Below are 18615 nucleotides of genomic sequence, written 5' to 3' on the forward strand. Positions count from 1 at the left end.
TGGGTTTGGGGTCTCGGCACTGATCGAGGCTGTAGAAGACATGCGGGTCCCTATGGGGTATAGCCCCATAGGGGGCAGTCTGCAAGCTGCTGGGGAGTGGGGAATGAGGATGAGAGGCTGGGGAGGAGGAAAGCAGCTCTAGGATCGAGGGAGAGCCACGAGTGGGGATAAACCCACCCACCTTCCCCATCCCCAGCCGGCACCGAGGGGGTTACGGGAGGCGGGGACACCCCGGACGCCCCGGTACCGGCCCCTCGGGCGGTGGGTGCCCGCCCCAGCCCCGGGGAAGCCCTGTCCGCTCTTTCCCCTCCGTCCCGAGCCTCCTCTTCGCCCCCGGCCCCGCCGCCACCGAGGGGACAGCGGGGCCGGGCGGCTCCGGGCGGGGGATGCTGGCGGCTGCCCATCGCATCGCATCCCTTCGGCTTCCCGGGGCTCCACGGCATCCCTCTGGCTTCCCGAGCTTCACCATATCCTTCTAGCATCCCCTAGCTCCAAGTATCCCTCTCGCTTCCCGGGTCTCCACCGCATCCCTCCTGCTTCCCGGGCTTCACCGCATCCCTCCCGTTTCCCGAGGCTTAAAAGCATCCCTCCTACTTCCCCGGGCTTAAGAGCATCCCTCCCGCTTCCCGGCGCTTAAGAACATCCCTCCTGCTTCCCGGGAATTAAGAGCATCCCTCCCGCTTCTCTGGGCTCCACAGCATCCCTCCTGCTTCCCCGGCTCCACCGCATCCCTCTCGCTTCCCGAGCTCATGGCACCCCTCCTGCTCCCCGGGGCTTAAGAGCATCCCTCCCACTCCCCGGGGCTCCATCGCATCCCTCCTGCTTCCCTGGCTCCATTGCATTCCTCTTGCTCCACAGCAGCTCCTCATCATCCATCCCCATGGAGCGAAACCTCTAGGAAAGGGGCAAAACCAAGAGACCCCCGAAGCGTCTGCCCTCGAAGGAGGGGCAGGGAGGCATCGCGACATCTTTCTGCTCCGCGACGCCTCGGTTGCAACCTGGCAGTGCGCAAGGGCTGGGGAGAGAGCGGGCAGGGAGCTGGAGAGGCAGGCTGGCTCAGCTCTGGCCTCCCCGTGCCACGCCACTGGTTAGTCAGGATTATCCCACTTTCCCTCCTCCGGACGCTCCTCGGCACGCAGTGGGATTCAGGCATACGGCTGCAGGAGAAGCAGAAAGGCCTCACAGCTCAGCAACCGGTGAGACAAGGATGTTGTGGGTGATGTTCCAGTGAGCAGTGGGGCACAGGGGACCGTGGTGTTTCAGCAGGGCTGGAACAGGGAAAGGTGCCGCGATGCCCAGGAACAGGGCTTTTTCGGAGCCCGAGTGCTCAGCCGAATACTCCGCTGACTACTCTGTGAGCCTGCCGTCGGACCCCGAGCATGGCGTGGGGCGGACCCACGAGGTGACGGTGCGCAGCTCAGGACCCTGCCTCTGCCTACCCCGCTTCATGCGCCTCACCTTTGCTCCCGAGTCCCTGGAGAACCTCTACCAGACCTATTTCCGCCGCCAACGCCATGAGACCCTCCTGGTTCTGGTGGTCTTTGCCGCCCTCTTCGACTGCTATGTCCTCGTCATGTGTGCTATGGTCTACACCGCTGACAAGCTGGCCCCAGTTCTGGCTGCGGTGGCTGGACTGGTTGCCCATGTGCTGCTCTTCATCCTTTGCAAGTACAGGTTGCTCCCTGAGCGGGTGGCCCGCAGATTCCTGCCCTACATCCTCTGGGTCCTTATCTTGGCACAGATCTTCTGCTACTTGGGTCTCAACTTCTCCCGCTCGCCCGAGGCCAGTGACACAGTGGGCTGGCAGGCTTTCTTCGTCTTCTCTTTCTTCATCACGCTGCCGCTGCGCTTGGCGCCCATCGTGCTCATCACTGCCGTCTCCTGCGGCATTCACACGCTGGTGCTTGGTGTCACCGTCGCCCAGCAGCACCAGGATGCCCTGGATGAAGGCGCGCTGCTCAGACAGGTATGGGGATGGCAAGGGTATGTAGGGTCCCGTGGAGTGGCAGGGGGTGATGGGCAAATCATCTCCATTTGGTTTTGTTACCATGGGCTCCATCCCCATCCCTGTGCCCTGATCCCAAACCCAGGGTTGAGCCAAACCCTGTGAGCAGATGGTGGTGTTCGCTGGGAGCAGGAGGGTTCCAAATCCATATCCAGGGATCAAACCTTGTGGGGGTTAGGTTGCTGAGAGTGCAGGCATACTCACCTGTGCTGGGACACATGGCCTCAGACCCAGCCGTGCAGGCACGTATCTATCCCCAGGAGCCACCCAGGGTACATGGGAGCATGGGTTGTGATTAGGCCATTGGGGAAACTGAGGCACTGAGGCATGAAGGCTCCCCCATCCACCCTATCTGGCAGTATTGCCTGTGCTGATTTCCCTTTGAACTGGAAAAATGGCTAAAAATGGCCAAAAAAGGCCATTTTTAGCAGAAACGTGGCAGGAATCCAGCTTCCGGGCTCACAATCAGCCACTGGAGCTTTCCCAAGAGGAAAGAGCCAGTTGTCCGCCTGGCCCCAGTTCGGTCCCTGGGCGGTGCCCATCACCCAGCCCTGCGCAGAGCCTGGGGATGCTTTGGGATGATTTTGTGCCCCAGCAAAGCTGGAGAAGCAGTGTCCCCAAGCCTTGAACATGGCTTTAGGGCCAGGCCACCCATTCGTGCACAAGGCAAAGGAGTAAAGGAAGAGGCCTGGGAGGAGAGCAGTCCCTGGCCCATTGGATCTTAATATTTCCTGGGAGATGCCCACCCGGAGCAGCTTGAGATTGATTTCATTCTCTGAATCAGTGGGTCTCATGGCTTAGCCAAGTCCCTTTCCTCCCACCGATGTCCTTACTGGCTGGCCATGCACCTGTGAACCTGAGGAGCCTTTCCATGGCTGGGAAAAGCCAGAGCTGGCAGCAGCTAGGGAAATCCCACTGGAAGCATCAGCTCTGCCCCGTGATGGTGTGGGCTCCGTGGGAGGATGCTATGGGAACTTGAGATGCTCTGGGTCAGGTCCTGGCAGACCTCCAGCTTCTCCCAGCCGAAATAGGAAGAGAGAAGGGGGTTATTCATTTGCTTTTCTGGGAATACTGACCCCATATCACACCAGGAGTTTGGAAAATGGAGCCTGTTCTCAAAAAAACTCCAAAAATGCTGATTTTTCTCTGCCCATGAGGTGTGTGGTTTGGGGCTGGTCCTCCAGCAAGGGACATCTCCCAGCGCCACACAGGGTTTGGTGAAGAAGAGCAGTTTTTGGGCATGGTTGTTGGAGCGTGCCAGGCTGGGTGCTGAGGCAGCAGTGTGGGTGCCCTTCCAGTGATGCCTGGCTGGTGCGAGAAATCCCAGTGCAACAGTGGCTTCCCCAGGTTTCTTTCCCCCTCTGGGATGCAAACACTGCACATGGCTGATCCAAAGCTAAGAAAAGCCCTTGCTTCCACCAACTCTAGGATGCAGGAAGCAAGGGGCCATGCAGGCATCCCCCCCCCGTCCGGCAGCAAGCATGCGCCACTGCCGCCACGTTAATCATTGCCATGGCATGGAGAGTCCAGGGCTGGGAAAACCTTGGCAACGCAGCATGCTTCAGCCTCTGCCTGCTGCAAAAGGAGGAACATTATGTCCAGAAATAAACATCATATGCTTTATTATTATAGCCGGTGGAGCGGCTCCCAGAGGGCACGGCTATTAATAGGATCAGCTGGAGGATGTCACTTACACGGGGCCAGCGCAGCTCAGGGGGATTGATGAGAGATGCCGGAAGGTTCTGCCCCACTGCTGGCCATCCAGGAGGAGCTGAAGGGTGGCAGGGGGTTGAGGTTCAGCAGCATTTGAGGCTGTGTATGCCACGGCTGTGCACAAATCAGTTGTGAAGCGTTCTCAGGCTTGGCTGAGGACAGGTTTCCAGTTTGGGTGGCCACAACCATCATCTTGCCTGCAGGATACAGACGGGGCTGGATGAGGAAAGAAGGATAAGGCTTGGTCCATGCATGCTCCTGCATCTCACCATGACCACGTCTGCAGGATACGGATGGGGCTGGATGAGGAAGGAGGAATAAGGCTTGGTCCATCCACGCTCCTGCATGTCCTGCTCTCACAGTCCCCAAATTACTGAGTGCAAATAAGAATGGGTGACCAGGCTGGGAGTGGGGGTCTCCTCTGTGTCAGGGCTTTCCCTGTGGTGTTGGGGTACCAGGAGCTGTTTTGTTGCTCAAGACAGATGGGCACACACTGGGGGAGGCTTTTGGGGCTGAGCATCCCTCACACAGCTGCAGGATGCAGCTGGAAGATGCCCAGCATGGGATGTGGCTGTGCCATGCGGTGCTGGGCGAATAAATCCCTGGGGTTTCCAGTGGCTCCAATGTGCTGAGCTGTGCCGAGGTGCCCCGTGCCCATCCAGCCTTGACAAAGTGGCCCGTTGTCATGACAACCCAAGAGGCTGGTTAAAAATAGCAAGTTTGGGGTTTCTTCTCCGTGCCCACCTCCAGGCATCTCCTCGCTTGCCATCAGATTCGCCGTGATGTAGGGGCTTCCCGGGAATCCCTTGGCTGCAGCGCTGGGCTTGGGGCAGGATCTGGCACTGGGCGGCTCAGGGGCTCTTCCCCGCTCCTTGCTCTCATGCACTCTCCCCCTGGAAAAGGTTTCCTTGTTGCAGATCATTTTATCAATCTCCCAGGGTCATTTTATCAATCTCCCAGGGTCATTTTATCAATCTCCCTCTGTTTGTTGCTGTGTGTGGCCGGTTTGATCTGTGCCTGCTTCCCCCTTCATGGAAGGTGCTGGCAGCTCCTCCCTGTCACCAAGTCCAGGCTGCTCAGGGCCCGATGCTGCCACGTAGTCGAACCTCCAAGATGGGGAACCCCAGAGACCATGGTCACATTAGAGTTTTCCTCCAGCTGAGCTGGGCTATGGGGACTAGGGAAGGGACAGGGATGAAGTCCAGGTGCTGAGGACAGGTACTAGGGATTTAGGGATCAGGAGAAGGATCACTGCATTCTTTCTCAGGGAGTGCAGGGATAGGATGAAGGGAACAGTTTGAAGCTGCAGGAGGGGAGATTGAGATGAGATCTCAGGCAGAAATATTTTGCTGTGAGGGCGACGAGGCCCTGGCCCAGGTTGCCTAGAGAAGTGGTGGCTGCCCCATCCCTGGAGGTGTTGAAGGCCAGGTTGGATGGGGCTTGGAGAAACCTGATCCCGTGGGAGATGTTGGAACTTAATCCAGGGGAGTTGTAACTGGATGGGCTTTGTGGTCCTTTCCAACCCAAACCATTCTATGATTCTATGATGCTGAGAGCAGCAGCACAGCCCCAGTGGAGACCAGTCCAGGGACAGTTCCGTGCTCTCTTGCTGCCTCCTCCGCACTGGCTGTGATGCAGTCTGTGGGGTGGGAGGAAGTCTTCATGTCCCCATCACCCCTCCAGCATAGCTGGAGCCTGTTATCATATCCTGCTCCTCTCTCTTCTCCATTCTAGACTAAACAAACCGAATTCTTTCAACCTTCCCTCACCATTCATGTTTTCCACAAAGTGATCTTGGCTTCTATTTGCAAACCCGCTCTGTCCCATCCTGGGCTGTGGGGACACAGGGTCCAATCCATGGGCTGGGATGGGTCCAGCCCATGGCAACAGGACTCAGCCTGGAGGACAGAGTCCAGCCCATGGAGCTGGGATTCATCCTGCATGATGGGATGGATCCTGCCCATAGGAACAAGGTGCTGCCCAGGGATGGTACAGGTCCAGCCTTAGGGAACAGGATCCTGTCCACAGGGATGAGGTCCAAGTGATGGGGACAAGGTCCAGCCCAGGGATGGGACAGGGTCCAGCCCATGGGAACAGGGTCCTGCCCATAGGGATGAGGTCCACATGATGAGGGCAGGGCCCAGCTCACAGATGGGACAGGTCCAGGCTTCAGGGCAAGTCCACGAGCTTCCATGCCATGCACCCCTGAAACCAGCCAGCATCACCATGGGACATCCATGTCCCGTATTTTTGGCCATTGAGAGGGATGTAGAGGAGCAAGAACATGAGTAAATGCACAGTTTTAGGGTTTGGCCATGTCTTCATTAACTTTTTGTGCACAGAGGGTTATAATTCCCATGGCAGAGTTGAGGGAGCCGGTGGCACGTGAGCCAGAGAGCCACTTGCCTTCAGCTGTGCCGTCCCCCAGGGCCGTGCTTGGCCCCTGCTGAGCTCCTGCCTTTTTCCAAAACATCTCTGCGAGTTTAATGAAGCAGTGTCATTCCATGGGGACCACGAGGTCTCCTGGCATGCTCAGAGCACGATCCCCAGCTGGGAAGAGCCGCTGGGATGGCCCCCCTGGTGTCCAGTGAGTCGCCCCAGCAGTTAGTGCTTTATCCCCAGGGTGAATTTGATGTCCTCCTCCAGCAACTGGATATTTTATCCCGCTCTCACAGATCAGGCTCTGCTGCCCAAATACGGACTTGGGGTGACACTAGTGTCACCCTCAGGGCACACATGGGCTTCCCTGTGGCTCCACACACCTCCATCTCCTGGAATCATAGAATCATTGAGGTTGTAAAAGACCTCTAAGCTCATCTAGTCCAACCCCACAGTGCCGACTAAACCATGCCCTCAAGTACCAAGGCCACACAATTTTTTAACCCCTCCAGTGATGGGGAGTCCACCACTGCCCTGGGCAGCCTTTGCAAGTGCTGGAGAACCCTTTCTGTGAAGTAATGTTTCCTAATACCCAATCTAACCCCACCCCTTCCCCCAGGGCCCTCAGCCGCTCCCAGAATCCCTGGGCTCCAGACCCTTCCCCAGTGCTGTTCCCCTTCTCCACACACACTCCAGCCCCTCAAGGTCTTTCTTGGACTGAGGAGTCCAAAATTGAACCCAGGATTCAAGATGCAGCCTCACCAGCACCAAGTGCAGGGGGACGATCCCTTCCCTTCTCCTGCTGGCCACACCTTGGCTGACACCAGCCAGAATGCTGTTGCCCACCTGGGCCACTGCTGGCTCATGTTCAGCTGCTGTCGACCAGCATCCCAGGTCCTTTTCCAATAGTAGCTTTCCAGCCTCTTTTCCTGGAGCCTGGAGTGCTGCATGGCATTTTTGTGACTGAAGTGCACCTCCTTTTCTCTGTCCCCAAAGATCCTGTCCAACATTGCTATCTACCTTTGCGCCATCACGGTGGGGACCATGTCCTACTACATGGCTGACCGCAAGCACCGCAAAGCCTTCCTTGAAGCACGCCAGTCCCTTGAGGTCAAGCTCAACCTGGAGGAGCAGAGCCAGCAGCAGGTAGGAACTGCGACTGGGCAAAGGGACAGTATTTGCCTACGGAAAAGCTTGGGAGGGGCTCTCAATCAGGCTGTGCTGGGACAGGATGAGGGAGAATGGTTTGAAGCTGCAAGAGGGGAGATTAAGATGAGATCTTAGGCAGAAATGTTTTGCTGTGAGGGTGGGGAGGCCTTGGCCCAGGCTGCCCAGAGAAGTGGTGGCTGCCCCATCCCTGTAGGTGTTGAAGGCCAGGTTGGATGGGGCTTGGAGCAACCTGATCCAGTGGGAGGTGTCCTTGCCCACCGCAGGGGATTGGAACTGGATGGACTTTAATGTCCCTTCTGACACAAACCATTCCATGATTCTATGGGGACAAGGCAGGGGACAGCAGTGGGACCCCTGCGTAGTTTGGTGCCACACCCACCTGACATGGTTGGACCATGTCTGGTGGCAATGGGGACAGGAGGCCACACATTTGCAGGTTTACACACTGTGCCCAGTTTGGGAGCTCTCCATGTGACCATCCTCTCTCAGGACTTCCCAGCTGCTGCTGTGGCTGCCACCAAGCTGTCCCCTTCATGAGCACAGCCATGCAGGAGGTCCCTGCACACGGGCATATGGCACGTCCCCGTCCCCCTACATAGTCACATTGCATCTCCCCAGGAGCAGCCACATTGCAGATCCCAAGGCACGGCCTTGCAGCAGGTCCCTGTCCCCATGCACAGTCACACAGCAGGTCCCTGTCCCTATGCATGGTCACACAGCAGGTCCTTGTCGTCAGGCACTGCCATGCAGAAGGTCCCCACCAGCCACCCAGCCACCTCATGGGCTGGTCCTGCATCTAACCACGATGGGGGAGGGGAAACAAGCACCTCCAGCCGCTCTCCACTTATCCCACAAGCGGGCATGGAGCCCTATGCATACAGCTGTGCCAGCCCCGTTCTGTGGTGGCCCAGCAAGAGGAGCAGTCAGAGGGGAACGGGTGTCATGGCACCATCCACCCCCTGGTGATCAGCTGGGCTAATTTTAGCACCTTATCTAGGGCCTCTCTCCCCATCTCTCCTCTCTTATCTGGTTGATCCACTGCCAGCAATTTGCTCCCAATGGCAACAAGGGACACGTGGCCGGGCCAAGACACTGTTGTGCTCTTGGCTGCAGAACCTGGGTGGATGCTTGGGTGTCCAATACAGAGTTAGGTCCGGGGAGGCATTTCAGTGATGGGGGCAGTTCCTGGGGCCGGGGGATGTTCCAAGTGAGAATCCCTTGTGTGTTCAGAGGGGTAGAGGAAGGGGTATAGAGATTATTATCACATGAGCCCGTTTTCCTTCAAGAATTGAGCTAAAAATAGCCTGTGATCGCGCAGGAAAGGCTGCTGGCATGTGGCTGTGTGACTCAGGGCAGGGGGATCATGGGACAGGGAGTGGTGCTGGTGGCCAGGTCCATCCCTCCTCCCTCCAGGCCATCGGTACTGGCTGCACCAGCAGGGAGAGCTGAGGTTACCAGGAGCCAGGAGGGGCTGGGAAGGTCCCCACCGGCAGCCCTTGGGGATGGGGAAATGTTGCTGTTACTCCAGCAACAGCTCCACCACGGCACAGAAACCTCCCCAACCCAGGGGAAAACCCACTTCGTTAACCAAATTACTTACATTTAGTGCAAATCCCCAGGTACAGACAGGCAGATTTATCCCTTCTGCAGCTCTGGGGCTGCAGGGATAGGAATTGGGATTTTTTAGCTTGGAGAAGAGGAGGATGAGGGGAGACCTCGTCTCTCTCTGCAGCTTGTGGAAAGGAGAATGGTGTGAGGTGGGTGCTGGTCTCTTCTCCCAAGTAACAGGTGATAGGACAAGAGGAAATGGCCTCAAGTTGCACCAGGGGAGATTTAGGTTGGCTATCAGGAACAATTCCATCATGGAAAGAGTGGTGAAGCCCTGGCAGAGGCTGCCCAGGATAGTGGTGTAATCCCCATCCCTGGAGGGGTTCAAAACACATGTAGACATGGCACTTGCTGACATGGTTTAGTTGGCACAGTGGTGTTGGACTGGATGAACTTAGAGGTCTTTTCCAACCTCAATGATTCCATGATTCTCTGATTCTATGGCTGCAACTGGTGCAACGTTTCTAGGTGGGCCCAGTCCTCTTGGAGGACCTCAGTCTGCTCCTATATGTGGATGTAGGGTATCCACCATGCTTTTAGATTGATAAATCCACTCTAGTGTGACTTACCCCAGGTCCACACACCCAGCCCTGACCCAGACCACCCTGTGGCAGCATGCAGGGACCTTGGAGGACATTGGTGCAGACCTTGAAGTCACTCCCACCAGCGTGTCCTAGGCTGATAAAACCTCGGCCAACCCAATTCTTGAGCTCCCAGCATGGGGTTGGGGTCCATATTGAGCCTACAGAAGGAATTTGGGATGCCAAAGCTCGTCAGCCAGTGTCCAAATAAATGCGTGGGATTGTCCCTCCATCACACAACTCTGGAGGCAGGGGTATTGGTGGCCATAGTGCCCCAAAACTGCCACGTCCCAACCTCCCCTGCCTAGGATTTATTCCCACCTACAAAAATACCAATGAGAACCTGTAAAATAAGGAGGAAAATGGTAAAAGTAGTGTTTGGCATCCCAGCAAGGGGAACCTGCCACCTATGGGTGCATCCCCATCACCCGTGGGTGCATCCCCTCCACCTGTGGGTGCAAATTTGGAGTCAGGGGGATGACTCCCATCTCCCTGGGGTCTTCTGGGACATTACACTACCAGTTTATTCCCCCTGCCAATAGAAAAAGCTCTAGTTTCACCCGTGGCTTGGTCCACTCGCTCCTTCCCCATGTGTGGCTGGGAAGTTAGGCTGAAGGCCTGGCTGGGCTCTGGGATCCTTTAGGGATGTCCAGGTCCAGAGCAAGGGGCTGGAAGCTTGAGAGTGTCACTTTGCTGGTCTTTGTCCCCATGGAGAGGTATGTGCTTGGACCACAGTGCATGAACCATGGAGTTGCATCACGCATTTGCACCATGGAGTCACACCACGGTGTCGCATGATGTATTGCTGCACTTGGATTCGTGTGGTGGTGAGTTCCCTTCCCTGCCCGGTCCTCCAGGAGCGGCTGATGCTCTCCATCCTGCCCAAGCATGTGGCTGACGAGATGCTGAAGGATATGAAGAAGGACCCTAGCCAGAAGGAGATGCAGCAGTTCAACACCATGTACATGTACCGCCACGAGAATGTCAGGTAGGGCTGGCCCTTCACCGTGTGACCCCATCCCATCCTCATAGGGGTAAAAAAACCCTCAATTCTATTTGCAAAAAACTATATTTTGCAGTCCTGGCTCAAAAATGGAAGGAGATTGTGGCGGTTTGCAGCTAAGTGAAAGGTGACAAAGGGTAGTCACCAGGTAGACAATGGTTTGAGGTTCCTGGCAGAGGCTGTGGTGGAGTCCCCATTCCTGGAGGGGTTCAAAACACATGTGGCCGAGGCACTTGGGGACACGGTTTAGTAGGCACGGTAGTGTTGGACTGGATGAGCTTAGAGGTCTTTTCCAACCTTAATGATTCTATTATTCTATGAAATCATGTCCCAGAGTAAAAGGAGAGTGAGGAAGGGGGGGATCCAGGCAGGGTACACTGGGGTGGAGCCGCTCACCATTGCTCCCTGCAGCATCCTCTTCGCTGACATCGTTGGCTTCACCCAGCTCTCCTCGTCCTGCAGTGCCCAGGAGTTGGTGAAGCTCCTCAACGAGCTCTTCGCCCGCTTTGACAAACTGGCAGCCGTGAGTGTCCACCCTGAGCCTGGTGTGTAGCGAGCAGGGCACATCTCAGCCCTGGCATCCCACCCCAGAACCAGCCAAAATCTGCATCCTGGGGTGGGACGGAGAAGGTTAAAATGTTCCTCTGGGGTGTGGGAGATGCCTCACCCTGTGTTGCACAAATAGAGTCGGGAGGGGAGGCCCCACCTCACAGCCAGGGTACAGCTGGGCTCCCATCTGAGCCCTCGGGGGATGCAGGCTGGGAATGGAAAATCCAATTAGTTGTGTCCCTGCTGGGTCAAGGTCAGCGTGGGAGAGGGATGGGAGCAACGAGGGAGTTGAGGAAGTCCCAGCTGATGAGAGGTGGGCTGACAATATGTCAACCCTGTCCTCAGAAACACCACCAGCTGCGCATCAAAATCCTGGGAGACTGCTACTACTGCATCTGTGGGCTGCCCGAGTACCGGGAGGATCACGCCGTCTGCTCCATCATGATGGGGCTGGCCATGGTGGAGGCCATTTCGTAAGAGCTTTCTCCCTGGGGAGAGGGAGGACATTTATCTTCAGGGTGGGCAGGGGGTCCTGGTGGGCTGGGGTACATCCTGAGACTTTTGTGGGTGTCTAACGTCTGCAAGATGCTTTGAAATAAGGGGGGGTGATAATGATGGGGATGGTTTGGCATGGGGATAGTTTGGATTTACCTCTGTATCATCCGTGTTCTCCCCCCCCCAGCTACGTAAGGGAGAAGACCAAGACAGCAGTGGACATGCGGGTTGGGGTGCACAGCGGGACGGTGCTGGGGGGTGTGCTGGGCCAGAAGCGCTGGCAGTATGACGTGTGGTCCACTGACGTCACCGTGGCCAACAAGATGGAGGCTGGTGGCATCCCTGGGTGAGCATCTCCAGTGGGGGGAAAAAATGAGGGACAGGGTGTCCAGCACCCAAGGGTGACACCAAGTGCCGGCAGGCGGGTGCACATCTCGCAGAGCACCATGGATTGCCTGAAGGGCGAGTTCGAGGTGGAACCGGGTGAAGGTGGATCACGCTGCGAGTACTTGAAGGAGAAGGGCATCGTCACCTACCTTGTTGTGGTCCCCAAGCAGCCCCTGCGCAACGGCATCAATGGGGTGGTGAGTGGTGGTGGCACAGTGAGTCAGGGTGAGGGCAGTGGGGATGCCCCACCACCACCTACCACCTTCCACCTTGCACCTTGCAGAAACTGTCACTGAGCTCATCCCATGGTGGCTCCCCACCATTGGTCAACACCAAGGAGCGCAATGGCAGCCTCAGTCTGGCCTGCACCAGCCCTGAGGAACCCGAGGATCCTGATGCCAGGGTGAAGGGTGCCATGGAGAATGGGGAGGAGGATGGAGAGGTACAACCCATGCAAAGTATCCACCTTCTGGCAGTTCAGCTGCACTGGGTGGGGGTTGCTGATAGCCACACCGTGGTGGCCAAACCCCCTGGTGCCAGCGTGGTCCTGCTGACATGTTGCTTGCGTTGACACAGGCGGTGAACCCCTCCTTCCCCAACCCACGGCGGCGACTGCGGCTGCGGGACCTGGCTGAGCGGGTGATCGATGCCTCACAAAACGAGCAGGAGCTCAACAAGCTTCTCAATGAAGCCTTGCTGGAGCGCGAGTCCATCCAGGCGTGAGTCACCCCAGCTGGTGGCGCGGCGCAGCTTGGCAGGTCCCCAATGCTGCCAGGCGGTGACGGGCACTGTCATTGGCAGGCTGAAGGGGAAGAGCACCTTCCGGCTCTCCATGCGCTTCATTGACCCTGAAATGGAGACGCGCTACTCTGTGGAGAAGGAGAAGCAGAGTGGAGCCGCCTTCAGCTGCTCCTGTGTAGTTCTCTTCTTCACTGCATTGGTGGAAGTCTTCATTGACCCCTGGTACAGAATGGTGGGGATGAGTGGCCTCAAGCCACACTTCACACCACCAGGCTTCAAATACACCCCCTCTTGGCCTTTTGGCAGGTTGGTGGCCAACTATGTGACCTTTGCAGTGGGAGAGATCCTGCTGCTCATCCTTACCCTCTGCTCATTGGCTGCCATCTTCCCCCGGGTGAGAGCAAGAAGGGCTCGCCACTCATGGTGATGACACACCATGATGTCCCACCATTGTGTCCTGCTTGGGCAAACACCTCTCCACCTTCTTCTCCTCACAGGTATTCCCCAAAAAGCTTGTGGCCTTCTCTACTTGGATTGACAGGACCCGCTGGGCACGCAACACCTGGGCCATGGCTGCCATCATCATCGTCACCATGGCTGATATTGTGGACATGGTGAGCCATGGGAGCCAGTGAGGCTGGGCCTGTTCCAACCTCCATCCAGGCAGCCCATAATTGCACATGGGTGATTGTTAAAGCACTTAACAGGGCTGCACTGTGAAGGGGAATTTAGCTTGCGTGTCCTCCTGCTCTGCAAAGCACCCTGTCCCTTTGGGTGCTCTCCACCCATGGAGAGGTGCATCCTGTCCTCTTATCACACTCCTCACCACGACCTTGTGTCCCCCAGCTCAGCTGCCGGCAGGACCACGGTGGGATGGGCAACAGGACCGCAGGACCACTACCATGGCCAGGTGGCTGCAGGGAGCAGCCCAAGTACTACAGCTACATCGCTCTGCTGGCCCTGGTGGCCACCATCATGCTGGTGCAGGTCAGCCACATGGTCAAGCTGACCCTCATGCTGCTGATCACCGGGGCTGCTGGTGCTGTCAACATCTACGCTTGGGAGCACATCTTTGACCAGTACGACCGCCGCCTTGGCCAGCAAAACACGTAAGGCGTGGCAGGGGGGTGGGCATGGAGTGAGGGGCGTGGCCATGCCCACCACCCACCCACACTTTGCCGCTAGGTCTTTGCTGGTCCCCTCCAAGTACTCCATGACAGCAATGATCTTTGTTGTGATGCTCAGCTTCTACTACTTCTCTCGCCATGTGAGTGACTCTCCCTCACCTTGGGAAGGTCCCCTCCCCTCTGCATCTTCACCCTCAGCTCCTGCCTTTATTTCTTGCAAGCTCCAAAGCAGCAGGATTTGTCCCCAGCTGTGGATAGCATCATCAGTTCTTCTCCAAGGAAGCCTACCCAAGGAAGCCCTTTCTCTCCTGAACAGTAACAATGTGGAGACCACTCGTGGCTAGGGGTGGGCAGCAACATGAGGGTCCTAAGGCCCATGCCTGCCCCACAAGGGTCCCATTTGCACCTTGGAGCAGATCTCATGTCCCCATTTAGGGCTTCATCTTGTCCCAGAGCCGTCTTGAAAGCTGCCCTCCAGCCCAGACCGGCCCCACAGCATCCAGGATGCTCTCAGTGCTGTACGGGACCCACTGGTGGATGAGAACTGGAGGTGCAGCCATATCCCCCTACCCACAGGTGGAGAAGCTGGCCAGAACCCTCTTCCTCTGGAAGATTGATGTCCACGATCAGAAAGAGCGGGTCTACGAGATGCGGCGCTGGAATGAGGCCCTCGTTGCCAACATGCTGCCCGATCACGTGGCCCGGCATTTCCTGGGCTCCAAGAAGCGGGATGAGGTGAGGAACACCCAGGAGAGGGTATTTTCTCCCTGTTGTGGGACAGGGTGAAAGCTCCAGCTTCAGAGGCTTTGGCATAGGCTCTGGCTGAACATCTTTGGTTGGACAAAGGTGATGTCTTGGCCATAAAAGGTGAGGGTTTGGAGCACCCTCTTTTTTCACATATGCCAAGGAAAGAGGGCTTCATGTGAGTGTTGGGAGGTGCTGGTGTCATGCATGGATATGTCCCTGGCTCATGGCCACCATCCCATCCCCAGGAGCTCTACAGCCAGTCCTATGATGAGATTGGAGTCATGTTTGCCTCCCTCCCCAATTTTGCTGACTTCTACACAGAGGAGAGCATCAACAACGGGGGCATTGAGTGCCTGCGGTTCCTCAATGAGATCATCTCTGACTTTGATGCGGTGAGTTGGGATGGTATGTAGCAAGGATATTGTGGGGCTTGGCCAGACCTTCCCTTCCTGCCCCATCTTGGGGCATAAGGACCTGCCATGGCCATAGGGTGCCTGAAGGTCTTGTCTTCGTGGCTCAGCTCCTGGATGAACCCCAATTCCGGTGCATCACCAAAATCAAAACCATTGGCAGCACCTACATGGCTGCTTCTGGAGTGACTCCCGATGCCAATGCCAATGGCTACAGTGCCAAGGTGAGGGGTCATTGTGGGGGTGGGCAGAGGGCAAGGTGGGGTCAGGCCTGAATCCATGCTGTCCTTGTAGAAGGAGACCCTCTCAGATAAAGAACGTTGGCAGCACTTGGCAGACCTGGCCGACTTTGCCTTAGCCATGAAGGTGACGCTGATGAACATCAACTACCAGTCCTTCAACAACTTCATGCTCCGCATAGGCAAGTTGGGGAGTGTGGGACAGGGTCTGCCCCAGCATCCCCTGTCCTTCCTTTTCCAGCAGTGGTGGGACATGGGGCAGCAGCTGTAGTGCAGCGGCTGTTGGCAGTGGGGCCGTGAGTGGACATCATTGGCCCAAGCTTCCCCCAGGACAGGGAGGATGTCCCGACTGTGTCTCCAGGTGCAGACTTCCCTGCAGACAAAGATGTCCGATCCGTGTCCCGAAGCATGGAGATAACATCCACTCCCTGTCTTCCACAGGCATGAACAAGGGGGCCGTGCTGGCAGGAGTCATCGGTGCCCGCAAACCACACTATGACATCTGGGGCAACACAGTGAATGTGGCCAGCAGGATGGAGTCCACTGGTGTGATGGGCAACATACAGGTGAGGTGATGAGGGCAGGGACAACCCATGAGGGGCTTCAGCCCTGAAAACACCCCAGGCTTTGGGTGGGAGTGGGAAAGTGCCACCAGGAGTACATGGGACGGCTGGGGCTGGCTGAGGGGCTCTTCCAAGCTGGGAGTGAGGCAAGGTGGTGTTCACAGAAGGCCATTCCAAGACAATAGTCTGGAATTCTTGGGAGTCTGGAGTCCTTCTTTCAGTTCTGGAGACCTCAGCACAGGAAGGACATAGATCTGTTGGAGAGTCCAGAGGAGGCCATGAAGATGGTCCAAGGGCTGGAGCACCTCCCTTATGAGGACAGGCTGAGAGTTGGGGTTGTTCAGCCTGGAGAAGAGAAGGCTGTGGGGAGACGTTAGGGCAGCTCCAAGTACTGAAAGGGGCTCCAGGAAAGCTGAGGAGGCGCTCTTGATCAGGGAGGGCAAGGACAGGATGAGGAGGAATGGTTTTAAGCTGCAAGAGAGGGGATTGAGATGAGATTTTAGGAATAAATGTTTTCCTGTGAAGGAGGTGGGGCAGTGGCCCAGGTTACTTGGAGAACCCATGGCTGCCCCCTCCCTGGAGGTGTTGAAGGCCAGGTTGGATGTGGCTTTGAACAACACAATCCAGTGGGAGGTGTCCTGGCCCATGGCAGGGGGGTGGAACTGGATGGGCTTTAAGGTCCCTTCCAAGCCAAACTATACTATAATTCAGGCTAGTGGGTAGACCTGTTGTCTGAGCAACACGTAGGGGTCCCTGCTCCCCATGTCATGTCCAGGCAATGACCTCCCAACTTCTCAACACGTTCACTCACAGGTGGTGGAGGAGACCCACCTCATCCTGAAGGAGTACGGCTTCCGCTTTGTGCGCCGGGGAGCCATCTACGTCAAGGGCAAAGGGGAGCTGCTCACCTTCTTCCTCAAGGGCCGGGAGAAACAGGGCTCCTTCATCAATGGCTCCTCCGTCACCCTGCCCCATCAGGTGGTGGACAGCTTGTGAGAGGCTGGCATCCGCCTGCCACCACAGCCACCATCTCCTGGCATGGAGTGGGACAGCTCGGGAGGGCCCAGCACCCACTGTCAGGGACGTCCATCCCACCGTGGTCCGGATTGGAAACCAAACTCCAGAAACCAACCCCTTCGCACGACCCTTTCTGAGCCCCTGCTGGAGGTTTCTGGTGGGGGAAGTTCACTCCATGGTCAAGCAGGAGGAGATACAGGGATGTTCCAGTGGGCTTCTCCAGCTGTTCACGCTCGCGTGCAAGCGCACACAATCTCACAAGCCCTGGCAGGCACAGAGCTGGGAACACACGCTGCCTTTTTCTGATATCCCAGCCTTCACCAGAGGGGACAGCATAGCATTAAAGCAGCATCACGGGCCTTGGCACGAGGAGATCCAAACTCAGGGCTGGATGGGAAGACACCACCGTCTCTCCTGCGTGCTGGGAGCGGTAGCTACAAACTGGGAGCATCCAGATGTTTGCTGTTAGTTCGTACCAAGTTCATCCTCATCACCAACCGCTGTAGGTAGGAGATCGGGAAGACAGAGAGCGTGGCATTGCCTTCGACTTGGGGAGGAAGAAAAAGGAGCCAATATTGTGTATTTCAGAGATATAAAGAGATATAAGATTGACATTTATATTTTTAACTGTGCCTGTTCCCTCCCTGCCAGTGCTCATCCGGATGCTGCCTCGCACACGCTGCTTGATGGAAAAGAGATCTGGGGAATGGGGCGAGGAGTGGAATGGCATTAAATCTGGAGGATGGAGGCACCTGCAGAGTGTAACTAAGCCGCTAGTTTCTGGAATAGAAGCAGTTGAATTTCAAAGCCCGATTCCGTGCCTGCTTTGTTCAGGGGTTTTGGATACAGTAGCAAGGACCTTTCCGAGAGGACTGGGGGGTTGGAAGGGTTTCCAAAGGGGAGGTTGGAAGGGTTTCCAAAGGGGAGGTTGGTGCCAGGGCTGAGCCTTCTCGCTCGTTGCATTCACTCCTCTCCCTTCAGGGGGCTTGGCGGGGTCTATCACCACTGGGAATGGTGGTAGGAACGATATGGGAGTTTAATCCAAATCCCATTGGGTAGAAGACACAAAATCAACCTCCAAACCCCGTGCTGCACTGTCCCTGCTTTGGCAGGACCTGGAGTGATGCTGGAGACAGTGAGAAACCTGCACCTGCCCTTTCAAATGCAGGGATTTAGTCATGGATGCTGTATTCTTGGAGGTGTTCAAGGCCAGGTTGGCTGGGGCTTTGAGCAACCTGATCCAGTGGAAGATGTCCCCATCCATGGCAGGAGGATTGGAGCTGGATGGGCTTTAAGGTCCCTTCCAACCCAAACCATCCCCTGATTCTATGAGCCTGGACCTGTTATGGATCCTCACAGCCTGGTCCTGCCTCTCTCCATCCCACACAAACAGGGATTGTGCCCAAGACCTGGGTTACACCTGGCTTTACCTCAGCAGTTTCCAGTTTCCACAGATTTCTCCCTAAAGCCTTGCCCTCCACCCCACAGCGAGGTCAGGGTGCTCCCTCAGGGGAGCGATGGAAGAGACATCTCAACAGAAGGGTGCATAAGGCTAGTGCGGAGACTCACATACAAGCCTGTCCTTGAACTGGATGTCCTTTAAGGCCCCTTCCAACCCAAACCATGGCATGATTCTATGATTCAAAAGCCCAGGGGAGTGGGCAAATGCTCAGCTCATAAGCACCCCACGAGCTGCCTGCAATTCCAGAGCAGCTAGAGCTGCAAGGTGTCAGCCTTCTTCCATGAAGGGCTGGAATCACTGCCTGGAACCACAACACTCGACAGCTAGAAGGTATGTTTAAAAGATTTCATCCATTTTGATCTGGACAAGGAGGTCACAGCTTGGATGCTTGTACTCTTTGCTGGGTAAAATCATGGCTG

The 18615-nt window shown here is 56.5% G+C and overlaps 1 protein-coding gene across 1 annotated transcript; it reads left to right on the forward strand.

The window, feature by feature from the left end:
- The first annotated feature begins 109 nt into the window (after window positions 1–109).
- Window positions 110–17537, forward strand: ADCY3 (adenylate cyclase 3). The gene is made up of 20 exons (XM_054062685.1): window positions 110–1966; window positions 7094–7243; window positions 10314–10444; window positions 10871–10982; window positions 11354–11481; window positions 11691–11849; window positions 11925–12087; window positions 12174–12332; window positions 12467–12609; window positions 12692–12853; window positions 12938–13025; window positions 13129–13245; window positions 13478–13740; window positions 13817–13898; window positions 14335–14493; window positions 14751–14897; window positions 15026–15139; window positions 15210–15336; window positions 15596–15720; window positions 16531–17537. Exons 1-20 carry the CDS (start codon window positions 1292–1294, stop codon window positions 16711–16713), a joined length of 3387 nt encoding a protein of 1128 aa, XP_053918660.1. The 5' UTR covers window positions 110–1291; the 3' UTR covers window positions 16714–17537.
- Window positions 17538–18615: the final 1078 nt, after the last annotated feature.

This window comes from Cuculus canorus, chromosome 3, assembly GCF_017976375.1.
Source record: "Cuculus canorus isolate bCucCan1 chromosome 3, bCucCan1.pri, whole genome shotgun sequence".
NCBI lineage: Eukaryota > Metazoa > Chordata > Aves > Cuculiformes > Cuculidae > Cuculus > Cuculus canorus.

Excerpts from the sequence above, each read along its gene's own strand:
- ADCY3 (XM_054062685.1), top strand. The coding sequence starts at position 1,292 with ATGCCCAGGAACAGGGCTTTTTCGGAGCCCGAGTGCTCAGCCGAATAC. Across the intron at positions 1,967-7,093 it reads AAGGCGCGCTGCTCAGACAG|ATCCTGTCCAACATTGCTAT; the intron begins GTATGGGGATGG and ends CTGTCCCCAAAG. Across the intron at positions 7,244-10,313 it reads AGGAGCAGAGCCAGCAGCAG|GAGCGGCTGATGCTCTCCAT; the intron begins GTAGGAACTGCG and ends CCGGTCCTCCAG.